Source organism: Ceratotherium simum, chromosome 2 (genome assembly GCF_057802395.1).
Source record: "Ceratotherium simum simum isolate JZ-2026a chromosome 2, ASM5780239v1, whole genome shotgun sequence".
NCBI lineage: Eukaryota > Metazoa > Chordata > Mammalia > Perissodactyla > Rhinocerotidae > Ceratotherium > Ceratotherium simum.
This window is the reverse complement of record NC_141901.1, coordinates 42,757,646-42,771,535: the sequence shown is the minus strand read 5'-3', so window position 1 is coordinate 42,771,535 and position 13,890 is coordinate 42,757,646. Positions and strand designations below refer to the sequence as shown.

General features: G+C 50.6%; 1 protein-coding gene across 4 annotated transcripts; it reads right to left on the bottom strand.

Annotated features, from left to right (window-relative positions):
- Nucleotides 1–5,937: 5,937 nt before the first annotated feature.
- S100A2 (S100 calcium binding protein A2) lies at nucleotides 5,938–11,599 on the bottom strand. Of its 4 annotated transcripts, XM_087443044.1 has the most exons (4): nucleotides 8,618–8,749; nucleotides 7,278–7,279; nucleotides 7,048–7,188; nucleotides 5,938–6,186 (listed from the first exon to the last, which is right to left on the bottom strand). In XM_087443044.1, exons 1-4 carry the CDS (start codon nucleotides 8,718–8,720, stop codon nucleotides 6,034–6,036), a joined length of 399 nt encoding a protein of 132 aa, XP_087299170.1. In that variant the 5' UTR covers nucleotides 8,721–8,749; the 3' UTR covers nucleotides 5,938–6,033. The 4 variants fall into 4 exon arrangements, with proteins under 4 accessions (XP_087299170.1, XP_087299166.1, XP_087299168.1 ...); XM_087443040.1 differs by lacking the exons at nucleotides 7,278–7,279; nucleotides 8,618–8,749 and adding an exon at nucleotides 11,492–11,599 and having other exon boundaries at nucleotides 7,048–7,195; XM_087443042.1 differs by lacking the exons at nucleotides 7,278–7,279; nucleotides 8,618–8,749 and adding an exon at nucleotides 9,296–9,547 and having other exon boundaries at nucleotides 7,048–7,195.
- Between the last annotated feature and the right edge of the window lie 2,291 nt (nucleotides 11,600–13,890).

Genomic DNA, 13,890 nt, shown 5'->3' with positions numbered 1-13,890 from the left:
GCTCTTCCCCTGGGTCTACCCTGGATCTCTCTACTGTGGTTCCAAATGCATTCCACACTAACTGTCCCTCAGGGCCCCAGCAAGACTGACTATCCTCCTCCTTTCCCACGTTCCACTCTCCACACACTAGAGTATCTACCCTTGGGTGCAGCCCAATACCCTTAGCCCCTCACCAGAGCTCCCCCACTGCAGATGTGGAGCTGACTCCTGAGAGGTGTGCTACATCTGGAGGGTGAGGGCCTCTCCCTGCAGAAGCAGCTTGAGGGTGCGAGAGGTGAGAGCAGATGCTGCCTGGCCTGGCAGCACTTCCTACAGCACTGACCCTCTCCCTGCCTCTGTCCCCTGCTATTGCCACCACCGCCTCATGGAGCCCCTGGGAAACTGCCTTGCCTCTGCAGGTTGGTGTCTGGTTGTGCACCTCAGGGGTAAATAAGATGAAGTGTTCTAGACACCTGGACATTCCATGTGCTTGTGACAAAGGGCCTGGGCCCGAAGGACAAGGTGACCTCACCTCCAAGCCCGTAGCCCCCTGGGGCCAATGAACCTTGTCAAACTGATTCACCTCCTTTTCTCATCATCTGAGCCAAGTATGGGGAAGGCTTGGGAAGGGGTATTTGATTATTGGGGCTGAAGCAGGGAGGCCTTCGCTACAGAACTGAGGATGGGGTGGGGAGAGGATCTGAACTGGGATCAAGGAGAGCCTGAGACCTATGCCTGATTGTGCCCGTTTCCCAGATAGGAGCAGTGAGTTGGTGGGGAGATGGAGTGACCTAAAGACAGGAGGGTGGGGAGCCCTATTTCAGTCACTCCTTTGTCTCAGAACCCACCTTTGTCTGCAGTCTCTATTTTCTTAGAGGGTCAATAGGCTGCCAGGGATGGACCCAAAAGAACAAAGGCCAAAGTGACAGTAGGCCATGATGAGAGGTGAGCTAGATATTCCTGAGGCTTTCCTCCCAGCCGCCATCCCAGGAGAAAGTGAGAGAGAACCTGGCCGGCAGTCCTTTGAACAGTGCCATTTGCTGGGCCTGCCTGCTCTCTCCCTCAGCACAGAGGTTTGGGGGGAGGGGCAGGATGAGGGAAGATTGTTGAGACCAGCTAGGAACGTCTGGTGTTTGTTTGTCAAATATGCAGAAGGAAAAGAAATTAGCCCCATGGAGTGCCCAGCCTGCTAGGGGCAGCTCCAGAGGCAGCCAGCTGAGGCCGGTCTCCACCAGCCCAAACAGACCCAGAACCTGGAACTGAGCTGCGACAGAAGCCAGAATTTATTGTGAGCAATCAGACTAGAATAATGCAACCACTAAATAATGCAACTGGGCCCAAGGGGGCCCAGGTCCCCCTTGATTCAGGATCAAGAGACGAAGAGCGTCTGGAATCTGCTCACCCGGGTCCGCTTCACCTCCCACAAAGCCAAGTCTTTGGAGATGGCTGGGGAAAGCAGAGGAAGGCCAGACTGCCACCCCGTGTCCCATGTGGGTGAGGCTCTTTCTTACAGACCTGGGTCAAGTCCCAACATTTCTCTTTATTTAATCTCTCCCAGCCTCCATTTCCTCCTCTGTGAAGCATAGAAACCAATAGCACATCCCTCATCCAACTGCTGTGAGGATTCAATGAGATGATGCCCAAACAGACCAAGCAGAGATGCTGGCTGGAGGGAGTGCTCCAAGAATGGCAGATGCTGCTCCCTCTCGGTTTCCTCATCTATAAAAAGAGCCTAATGATAGCTCCTCTCTGGGTTACCATGAGGTTGAAATGACAGTGTGCACAAACAGAGCTTAGAGAGCTGCTGTGGAAATGGTGATTACCACTCTCCTGATTCCCTGACCTATATTCACTGGCTCCCTTTCCTACAGGATATTGGGAAGGTAGGTTTCTCTCTTTTTATCACTAGGCTCTGCCTGGCCTGGCCTCACCAGCCCCAGATGCACAGTTAAGGCAGAACAGTAAGTGAGAACAAGCAGGTTGTCCCAGCACCTTCTCACTCGACTCCTTTCCATCTCTTGGGAGCTCGAGTCTGAGCTACTCTGTAAGCAGTTCCCAAGCATCAGAGTTTCCCAGGGAAGTAAGAAAAGTAAGGAAACAATTCAGGAAAATATCGTCCACTGCTTATCTACTATCCATCTCCTATTTCCTTATTATTAAAATACATTTTTTTCTTTCAAAGTGTCAACATTCCTAGCTAAAAATACTTGGTTGCAGTTAGGACTAGCCATATTACATCGTTAAGACCAAAGAGATATAAGTGGAAATCCCTGGAGAGAATACTTCTTGCATAATAAAAAGGCAAAGTCTCTTGAGGGAAACCTTTTTGCACCTTACTCTTCCTCTGTCTTCCAGATTGAAACATGGACAGTGAGACCTGGAGGTACAGCAGCCATCTTGTGATCATGAAGCAACATACATGAGGGTAAAAGCATACATGCTGTAGATTACAGGGCAAAAAATGAAAAGATGCTGAGAGTCACATAGCATCCCTGGGCCCCTGAACCAACCCTGAACTGCCTGCCCCAGACTTCTTGTTATGTTAGGCAATTAAAGCCACTATTATTAGTCAGGTTATCTGCAACTCAAAGCTGAATAAATTCCTAACTGGTAAAGAATTTTATATTTGACAGTGGAGTCCTCAAGTAAAAGAATCTAAAATGTGGAGTTGGCTTAGTGGAGGAGGGAAGACACTAAGATATGAGAACCTAATATGTGCAGGCTGGAAAGTTGGGGACTCTTGTTATGAAATGACAAAATATTTGGTCAAATTGTCCCCTGATGTATCTCAGGATGTAGACCAAATGGTAACCTAGAAGTAGTGACAGAGGAAGTGGTAGGAAAAGTTTTTTTGTTTTTTGGGTTTTTTTTTTTGCTGAGGAATTTTCGCCCTGAGCTAACATCTGTTGCCAATCTTCCTCCATTTTGTATGTGAGCTGCTGCCTCAGCATGGCCACTGATAGATGAGTGGTGTAGGTCTGTGCCCAAGAACCGAACTCAGGCCGCTGAAACAGAGTGTGCCAAACTTAACCACTAGTCCACCAGGGCCAATGCAAGAAAAGTTTAGAAAGTTATCATGAACTGGCTCCTTAAATCTTTCTTCAAAGACCTGCAAGAGTAGGATGCTGCTATTACAAAAGCCTAAAGCAGATGTCATTGGCTTTGGGACTAGGTGATGGACGAAAGCTACAAAGACCTCAAGGAGGTTGCTAGTAATAATTTGAAGGACAGTGAGCAATTGTTATCTGAGACTGAAGAAAAGGCGACCCCTATTATGTAGTGGTGGAATGTCTGGAAACGCTGTTGTCTGTGGTAACACGGAAAATAGAAGGAGTACCTAATGACCTCATGGGTCTGGCTAAGGAGATTTTTAGACAGAATACTGAAAGTGCCAATTGGCTTCTCCAGGCTACCTATGGTAAAACACGAGAACAAAGAGATGAGCTAAAGAAGGAACTGTTCTGTTTTTGAGCAAAATTTAGAGAAAATATAGAGGGCCCACGGCAGTCTTTCCAGCCAGCAAATGGGTCTCAAAGTAATAAATGATCTCAGGGCAAAGATCAAATCCAGGGCCCTGCTGATAAAAAGGGCCTCAGGGTAAAGATGAAGTCAAAAGTAAGACCCTTTATGGAGATGTCAAAAAGATTTAAGGGCAAGTCTCATAGATCTTCTTGATAAACCATATGGCTTCTAAAATTTTAGAAGTGTGCATCTTAGATGCTTTCAGACAAGAAGGCCTTTAAAAATCATAAGGGCATTTTCTCACAGCACCCTGACTCTCAGTCTAAGTTAGAGAGGGGCCAGTCTCAAAGAGATGTGTAGGAGTGGCTTTTGTCTAATTAAATGAATTATGAGTTAAAACACAGGAAGCCCACAACATTTTTAAGGGAATTATATCATCTTGGACTGAGAGAGAAAAAGATAGCTAAAAACAAAAAGAAGCTTTGGGTCTTCAACTTCCTATAGGCAGGAAGCTGCTGAGAAAGCCACTTAGCTACAAACACAGCCATTTCTTATAGTAAAGAAAGTTAACTCAGAAAATGAAACCAAGAGCCTAAAGAGTGGAGCCAAGAAGAACCATTTATAGGGAACAGAACTGGGCCCTAATCAAGAGCCTCATGGCATATATCTGACAATTTCAGAACTGCTATGGACCAATGACCACTTTGTACCTTCAATCTCCCACCACCCCCTTTTGAATAGGAGTGTTTATTGCAATTCTCTATCTCTGTCTCACTTTTGTACATTGAATTTGTTGTTCACAGATTTTCAGGTCAAAGGGAGTTGTTCTTGAGGAGCTGTACTGGAGGAACTGCACCTGAGAAGCCAAGTCGATATCTGGACCTGACGTAGATAACAAAGTCCTGGACTTCAAAGTGATGTCTTAATGGGAAGAGACTTTGTGGGTCTTAGGAAGGAAGTGAGTACATTTTGCATATGGAAGGAATGTGAATTGTGGTTGCTAGAAGACAGACTATGGTATACAGTCTCCAAAGATGGTCACTGTCAATTGCATGCATGCTGCTCCTCATATTAAAAGATGGAACCTAAGTCTCCTCCTCTTGAATCTGGGTCAGCCATAATGACTTGCTTAACCAATAGAATGCAGCAGAAGTGATGTTGTGGGATTTCTGAGATAAATCTTACGAAGCCTCACAGCTCCCATTTGGGCTCTTGGGATGCTTACTTTTGGGACAGTCCCTCTCAGAACCTAGCTGCCGTGGTCTGGGAAGCCCAAGCCACATAGGAAAGTCATGGGTAGGCATTCCAGATGGCAGCCCCAGCTGAGCTCCCAGCTGACAACCAGTATCAATTGCCAGGCATATTGAGGAAGCTACATTAGATGTTGAGTTCATTTGAACTTTCAGATGACTCCAGCCCCAACTTTCATCTGCAACACATGAGAGATCCCAAGTAAGAAACCCATCAACTGATACCAGCCTACTCATAGAACCTTGAGAGATCATAAATTTGCATTTTAATTCACCAAGTGTCAAGGTGGCTCATTATGCAGCAAGAGGTAACCAGAACAGCATCTCTGAGTCACTGAACCAAACCTGAGCTGTATAATTACATACCTCAGGCTTCTTACTGTGTGAGGCATTTATGCCAACTTCTTTAAGCCACTGTTAGTCAGGTTTCCCGTAATTTACAACTGAATACATTCCTAACTGGTAGAGAATTTGGTAACTGGAAGTGGGAGCCATCTAATGTAGAAAGAATAAAATATGAGAACCTAACCTTTGCAGGCTGGAAGGTTGGTGACTTTGCTATGAGATGGCAAAGCATTTGGTCAAACTGTTATCTGATGTACCATAGGATGCGTAATATATGGAAACCTAGGCTACAATTTTAGGGAAAATGGTAGAAAAAAATCAGAATGTTGATATGAACTAGCTCCTAGTAGCTTTCATCAGAGACCAATAGGAGAGGAATAAATTCAAACTAGAGCTAGCCAATCTGAAAGCAGATATCTTAAGAAATACAGCTTTGCTAAAAAGAGGGACATTGCCTATGATCTGCAATCTGACAAGAAGTCAGATTATGAAGCTTTGACGGGTTGGTTAGACTAACTTATGTCTCTTGAGCAGATCGCAGTACAACTGGTTGCTCACAGTATTGAATGTGAAGGTCTGTCCTTCATTCTGAGATTGTATCCTTCCTTCTTTGTTGGAATTTTTCTCTTTTTATGAAATGATAGTGATGATAGATGCTGTTTACCTTTTTTAATGTCTTTATTTAGCATAAAAAAATATTAGCAGACTACCTCAATTTCCAAATTTTTACTGGTATTTGAAATCCCAAAGTCTGGGATCTGAGGCACAGCTCTAGCCTCAGAGAGAATTCTAGAAGGAGAGTTAGGTTCCAGAAGGGGGTGGGATCTAACAAGCCCTCAGTTTCCAGCACTCCAACTAAGCCAGCCAGGTTACAGAGCATCACTGAGCTATTAAAACAATATCAACAAGCAAAAAAGTTTATTGAGTACAAAACTAAAAGGGATAGAGAGTCCTCCTGGGCCCAAGAGACCCACAGCAGGGAGCCAGGAGCTCTGCTTCAGGGCCGGTCTGGCGAGCCCTGGAAGAAGTCGTTGCACATGACAGTGACGAGGGCCAGAAAAACAGCGTACTCCTGGAAGTCCACCTGCTGATCGCTGTTCTCATCCAGGTTGCCCATCAGCTTCTTCAGACCCTCCTCATCCACCTTCTCCTGAAAGCGAGAGAGAGTGGGGTCATCACCAGGCCGCTCTCCACCCCATTTCCACACCAAACATACACTCGCTGGTCAGAGCCCAGCTCTCCCTCCACACTGGACAGCTGGGTAAGCGGTGGGCAGGGAGCCCCTGGGAGTTACTAAGAGGCCCCGTGAGTGAGGACAGAGTCTCCAGCTCTCCCTGCTGGAAATGGGGAGCATGCCAGGCACTCCCTAGGCACAGGATCAGCTCTGCTCCCCACAGGAGCTCAGCAAGGTGGGCATCATTACCCCCATTTTGCTGATGAGGAAATGGAAGCCTTCTGGAGCCACAGCCATGCCCCATCACCAGCAAGTTAAACTCAGAAAAGGCAAACTCTTTTTAATATCAGCCAAAATGAAACCAAATTAGAAAAATTTGACCAAAAAACTTTTTAAAGAAAAGATGGACATGCTTCATATATTCAAAGTCTAAAATCTGACTTTGGGATTATTTGAGATTCAGCAGTTAATCTGGAGGATACCGGGAGAGCAAAGGGTAAATTGAGAGTTGACTGCATTTCTCTGCAAAATGTCCCAGGGTACACATCTTAGCTGGGCTTTTCTCTCCCTACACACCTTCTTAGGTTGGCATAAATTATGAAAAATAAAAGAGAGAGAGTTGTGTGACCTTGGGCCAGTCACTTCCCCTCTCTGGGCTCTGGTTTGCTCAACTCTCCAATGAGGGGTTTGGACAGATGGACTCTGAGGGCCCTGACAGCACATCTATTCTCTGCAAAGCTGCATCAGCAGGCACCCCAGAGGAGGGGAGAAGAGACTGAACCTGCGCCCCCACACTCACACACCAAGACCCTCCCATCCCAGGACAGCCTCACTCACCCCCACAAAGCTGGGCAGCTCCTTGTGCAGAAGCTCCTTCATCTCCCCCTTACTCAGCTTGAACTTGTCGCCCTCTTGGCCAGAGTACTTGTGGAAGGTGGCGACCATCACAGCCAGCGCCTGCTCCAGGGGACTGGACATCTTGGATCTGAGGGCACGTGGGTGGCAGATGATGGAGACACCTCAGCCCAGTCTGCAGGACCCACTTCTGCACTTGTGCCCCCAACCACCTCTCCAAACTGCTCTCTGAATGGGAAGGCAGGGGCTGTGTCTCCTCCTCAGACTGGCTTCCTGGGCAGGGCCCATACTTCCACCTCACTCTGAGGGCAGATGCTAAACCTTCCCCTGTGTTGGAAGTCACCAAGGGCAGGGCCTCATGTCTCCTTTGATTGCACTTGGGGCACACCCCAAGGGCAAGGCTCCCCGCTTTGAGTGTCTGTGGAAAGGGAAATGGCAGGGTGGCCAGAGTCCCATTTGGAACCCTCTCTACACAGCTCCTTCCCAGGCCAGTGGGCTCTGAGTCAGCACTGGGGAGATGGGCTTCTCCGTGGGCTAGTTAGGGGGGCTCGCTGGGGTCTGGCAGTAGCCATGGCTATAGCCTAGGGGTATGAGGTTCCCTGAGGAGTTGTTTCCCTCCTCAAACCAGGGGTTCCCAAGACCATAGGGTGTCACTCTCCCATCTAACTGGAAGCTCCCTTGGGCAGGTATGTTTCCTCCCTCAGACTAGGGGCTCTAAGAGGGTAAGGAGTGTGTCTCCCCTCACACTGGAAGCCGCTGAGCCGAGGGGTGCTGTCTCAATGCAGACAGGGCATGGGTAGGTGGAGGTAACTGAACACCCTCCCCAACAGGAAGGATCTGATTGGGATTGGAGTTAAAGAAATTAGATGAAATTAAATGTCCAGTGCCCTGGGATCTGGGAGGAATCTGGGAACACAAGGACAGACCTCAGAGGTCATCTTTTCCAAGGCCCTGCCTCTGAGAATGCTCAGACCAGCCCAGAAGCGTTAGGCAGGTCCCAGGGTGAGGCCACAGGAGCTGGTGCCAGAGGCAGGGAAAGCCCTGGGCCTCTCCTGCCAGCCCCGCCTTCAAGAGGTGGGGGAAGACAGGAAGCCACAGTGGGCAGAGCTATGCCACTACTCAGGGCAGGGACCCAGGAGGGCCCACACACTTGAGATCTCTGGCTCTTGTTCCTTAGTCCTGCTAGAATCCGGGACTTGGCAAAAAAAAAACAAGAAAAAAAAACAAACAAATTCAGGATTCTCATTAAAGCACCCCACACACACCTCATACTCCCAGGCCTAGACTCCCAAGAAGGGCCTCTAGACTGAGAGACCCAAGAGATGGTGCCTCAGAGTAACCCCTAAACTGAGACCTCACAGAGGAACCTGGAAAAATCCTCTCTGACACTTCACAGAAGCTCCCCCCAAATGAGAGAGACCCAAGAGGCCCCAGGCTGATCCACCAAGGAAGCCAGAATGAGAAAACTATGGAAACAAAGATCAAGACACAGGGACAAAGGCAGAGACCCGTGGGGGTCCTCCCCACCCAGCCCTCAGCAGGAGAGAGGTACTCACCAGACCAGATGGCAGAGAGAGACTCAGGAAGAGAAGCGAAGGGCCAGGTGCCCAGAGTGGGGATTTATATGCCAGCGCCACTGGCCCCCAACTTGGCATTTTAAGGAAACCGAACCTGCCCTAACCTGATCCTGCCAAAGCCTGGCCTTCTGCCACCCCCACCCACTCCCTCCCAGCCCCCTCTCTCCCAGAGACTGCCAGCTCCACCACCAGCTGGAGGGGAGCGCTAGGCCCACCCAGGCCGGCCCCTGGGCCCACCCAGGCCACAGAGGGGTGTGGGAGGTGTCATGGGAAGGGGCAGCCTGGGCCCAGTGGGAGGGGAGGCAGCCCTTGTTCGTGGGGCCTGGAGATACAGGCCAGACCTTGCTCTCATGATGCATGCCTGTGAGTCACAGCTCACTGGTGTGTCAGAGGCTGCAAGTGCACACCGGGACTCCACAGGGCTGTCTATATGCGTGCATGTGTGTGTATGTGTATGTGTGTGCATGTGTGTGCGCACACATGCGTCTGGGGCCACCTTTAGAAAGCTGGTGGCCAGAGAAGGCAGCTGGGGGGCATCAGGAAGAGGAGGGCAGGGCTGACTTCAGGCAGTGGGGGAAACAAAGCTACTTTTAATAGCTGGCACAGGAATACCTCTTTATGGTAATAAGGAAAGTGGGTGTGCTTGAAAATACCTTGGAAGTCTCCCTTTGGGTGGGAAGGGGTCTGGAAGGAGACAGGGAAGCAGCAAGAGATGGAGATGGCTCTGCTTCAATCACAATTGGGGTGAGCAACGGTGAGCAACATCTGTGTGGAGTGTAAGGAAGCCTGGAGGAAGTTTGAAAGGGAGAAGAGAAACTCGGGCCTTGAGAAGTCCAGCTTAGGGGGGAGGTGAGTGAGGACTGGACAGCTTCCCAAGCCAGGAAGCCAGGCCTGAGGGGAGGCTACAGCCACGGCCCTCCCTCACCCGCCTCCACAGGCCCCTCCCCAGACCCACAGAAAGGCAAAAACTGTGGCCATTCAGGACCCAGCCCCGGGGAGGTGTTTGCTGGGCACATCAGGCTTCACGCGCCCCCTCTCAGACCCCCTTGCCTACTGCTCTGTGTATCCACAACCCAGTCTGGGCACCGCCCTTCCTGTGGGCGGGCTCCCCTCTCTGCTCCAGATGTCCGGCAGCTTCTTTCCCCTCCCCCAGCACTCCCAGTGGTAGGTGACTCACCAGAGGTTCCAGGCCCAGAGGCACAGGCAGTGACTCAGCATCACCGCCCTCCTACCCCAGGGCCAGGGCAGCGTGGTCCCAGGGCAGCAGGCGAAAAGCCCAGCCCAGCCAGAAAGAGAGAGTGCTGGCACGAGACCTTTGCTCGGGCCCACCCCGGGAGCTTTGGATTAGGACACCACAGAGAAGCTCAGACTGAGAACTGACAGAGGATCAGCCGGGAAGCCAGGCTACTCTCTTCCTGGAGTCACCATGAGACTTGGGGGCAGCCTGAGCAGCGTAGATGAAGTCAGGCCTTGGGGCCCCCAGTGTCCTCTCCTACATCGTTGTACAGCCACCCAGTATCCCCTCATCCCCAAGGCACTTGGATCCCTCATGCTACAGCTCCTCCCCTTCAAAACCTATTTCAGGTAGAGCTCAGAATAAAAATCTTTCGCCTTGAGGGTGAGGACCATGGTGCCATGCATGGCTCTTCACAGTACTTCTCCCATTGTAACTGAGGCCTCCAGCGGATGCCGCTTCCGCTCAGAAGCCACAATGGGGCCCCCATGGCTCTTCCACAAAGCCTGGCAGTGAGGTGCTCCGACTGTGGCCCCCACCTGCTTTCCAACCTCCCCTGCATGCACCCTAACTGCCTTGCTTATTGTGCCTTGAGCACACCAATATGCACACCTGGTGTGGCTAAGACCCACTGCTTATCCTCATCCCTCTGCTCAGAATGGCCCACTCACCACATCTCTTCCTGTTGAAATCCCACCTATCCTTCAAAGGCCAGTTAAATGCCACCTACTTCATGGAGAACTTCCCCAGGCCCAACCCGATTCCATCTCTACCTGCTGTGTCCCATACAAAGCACTCCTTTTGTCCTTGCATACTTGGGAGCATTCTGCTCTAGACTGAATCACTTGTGTACTTGTCTTCTCTCGCCCTCACCCCCACATGGTGAGCTCACTGGGCAGGGACTGGGCCTTATTCATTTCTGCATAAGCAAAGGGTGCCAGGTGCCAATCAGTGTTTATGGTTACTGAATGGCAAGGGGTAGAGGGTAGCTGGGGGTAGTATATAGGAGCCAGGGGACCTTCCTCTCCAAATCACACCACTGATTATGTACCAAATCATAACTCTTCCTCCAGATCCCAGGAGTGGAACTGAGACTCTGGGTTGGAAAACACAGCTTCTGAGAGCTACAAATCCCTGAGGAGTGCCTGCAGGAAACATCTTGCTCCAGGGACCCAGGGAGAGAGGGAGCTGAGCAAACTCCCCAGCAGGCAGGGACGGAGACAGGCAGACAGAGAGAGACAAAGAGGCAGTCAGATGGAAACTGGGAGAAAAGGTCAGAGAAAAACAGTCACAGAAACAAAGGGACTGTGAAGGAAAAGGATGGTGCCCACCAAGTGGCCATATTCCTGAGACTGGTGAAAGTCACATTAATTTGTCAATAACTCGCTGTGCGATCTTGAGCAACCCCCCCCCCCCCCCCCCCCCCCCCCGCCCCGTCCCTTGGCAGAACAGGAGGGTTGGATAGAATGACCCCTAGAGTCCAATCCCGCTCTACATCCTCCACTTCTCCGTGAAGGCAGAGAAGCCGGGACACAGGCAAGCAGTGGGCACATCCCTGGCAGTGACTCTGCTGGTGTCCAGCCTGAGAAGCTGAGTCTTTGCTTTCCATCCCTACCTCGCCCCGGCTCCGGGTGCCAGAAGTTTCCCGCCAGCGGCTGCTGGGTTTTGCCCGCCTGGTTCGTGCCCCCTGGTGGTTGAGACCTGTCATTGCAGGCCTGTCTCTCCCTGCTCTCCCTCTTTCCCTCCCTCCTGTCCCCTCCAGCGGCCCTTGCGGTGCCCTTCTGCTGACTCACACAGGAGGAGGCAGTGCTGATTCATCTCCAGGGAGCCTTCCCACACCCACACCCCTCACACCTGCCTAACATATAAGGTATTTCCTGGACAGTCCCTGCTGAGGAGCCAGGTAGACTTCTCAGATGGAGGCCAGATGCCTAGAAGCTGTTTAAAAGCCTTAAGGATGGGCAGGAGGGAACTCGGGGGCAGAAGTGAGAGCTGAACACTGCCAAGCTCTGAACACCCACCCCCTTTCCCCGAAGGTAGTTCAGAGGAAAGGGAAATGGCCTCACTGTCGGGGCCCGGGGTTTAAGCCCCGCCGTTCACTCTGACTCACCGTGCAACCTGGGTGAGCTGCACCACACCTCTGAGCTTAAACTTTTTCCCACAAGGATCCCTTTTACTATTTCTCTGCCGCCCAAAATATGCTTTGAAATATTTTCTCTTAACAAACTGCTTTAAATAATTTATCTAACTATTCCCCGATAGCATGGTTAGCATGAGAGAACCCGTGGTATCACACTGGGTTTGGGTCATTCTGGATTTGCCATGTTGAAATGGGTCTGTGCATTTCCTTTGCTGAAGGGGTCTGACTGACATTGTGGAGCACCTACTGTGTGCTGGGTAATTGCCATATATTATCCCATTTAATTTACATTAAACACAACAATCCCAGGAAATTGGTACAATCTTACCCCTCTTTACAGAGGAGGCAACTGAGCTCAGGGAAGCTTGCCCAAGTTGACACAGTTAATGAGGCATGACTTAAACACAGGTAGTCACCATGGTAAACCTCCTCTATAAACCCCAATCATCAAGAATCTCACCGAGAGCCCTAACCTTTCGATTCCTACTCAGACCAGCCTTGGTCTCTCTGCCCATCCTCTCCCCACTCCCACACCCAACCTCTCATTTCTTCAACTCACTCAGTGCCCAGGATCCCATCTCCTCCACCTGCTCTGGTCTGGTGTCCTCAGTGATCCCCTTTCCTCTGGCCTCCAATTGCACTCTGGCCTGGATTTAAAATAAGCTTAAAATGATTGTACCTCAGATCTCCTACCTCCCTTAACCCTCCTCTTTGCCAAAAATAATGCCACCAGCCACCCAATGACCCAAAGCAGAAACTTGGCTGTCCTCCTAGCCTCCTGCTTCCTCCTCACTGCCCTCCAGGTGTCCAGTCAGGCGACCTATTGTTTCCCTACTACGTGGGGCTCAGCTCTGTCCACACTGCCTGAGATCCCGCCGCATCACCTTGCTCCTGGACTACCGTAAACACATCTGGACTCTTCTCTCACCTCTAAACTTGTCCCCCACTCTGACACCTCCTCAGCTCTGCCACCAGGTTGATCTTCCTCAAATTCAAATCCCAGCATGTCACTCCCCAGGTGAAACGCTGAAGGAATTCCCATAACTTTCAGGAGAAGGCTACCGAGCATGGCACACCTTCCTAGGCACCCAACTTTCCTGATGCACATGCCATGCCCTTCCACGCTTCCGAGCCCTTGCCTAAGCCATTCATTCCCTTGGAAAGTCCTTTCTCGGTTTGGCCCCCTGTCAATCTCCTAATCAACATTTAAATTCAGCTCAAAGATCATGTCCTCTGTGCAGCATCCCTGAATCTACTTCCCAGCCTCTGCACATACTACACAGCAAGAGTGTGCATACACGCACACACACAGAGAGTTAGGTGTTCCCCCATGTACTTCTGCGGCCCTTTGCCCATCGCCCTATGACAGCACATTTCATGTTTATCTGTGAGTGTTTATTTATGTGTGTCCCCCACTAGACTGGGCTGCTAGGAAATAGACACTGAGTATTGTTAATTCCCGGTATCCCTGGTGCCTGACACAGAGCAAGCGCTTGGTGAATGGCCAGATGGAGGCACGAGTGCTGTCCCCCACGGCCACCATCCTCTCTCTTCCCTTCAACACATTTCCAGACACAGGCTCTAAATCTTCTGCTCACACCCTGAACCTTCTAAAAGCTGACTTGCTATCAGTCTATAGACCCAGCTCTCTCCAATGTCACCAGAAGCTTCCTTCTTGCCAGTGCCAGTGTTTTGGGGAGGGGGCAATTTAACACCCACTCCTCAGAAGGGCTCTTCAGAGGGAGGAGCCATTCCACTCTTCTTTCCTCCACTCCCTCCCTCCTCCAAAGGAAAAGGCTAAGGCTCTTTCTCAACCAGCCAGCCCCTCCCCCTCCTGTTGCTCTCCCCACCCCTCAGGGCAGGGCGTAGTAGGG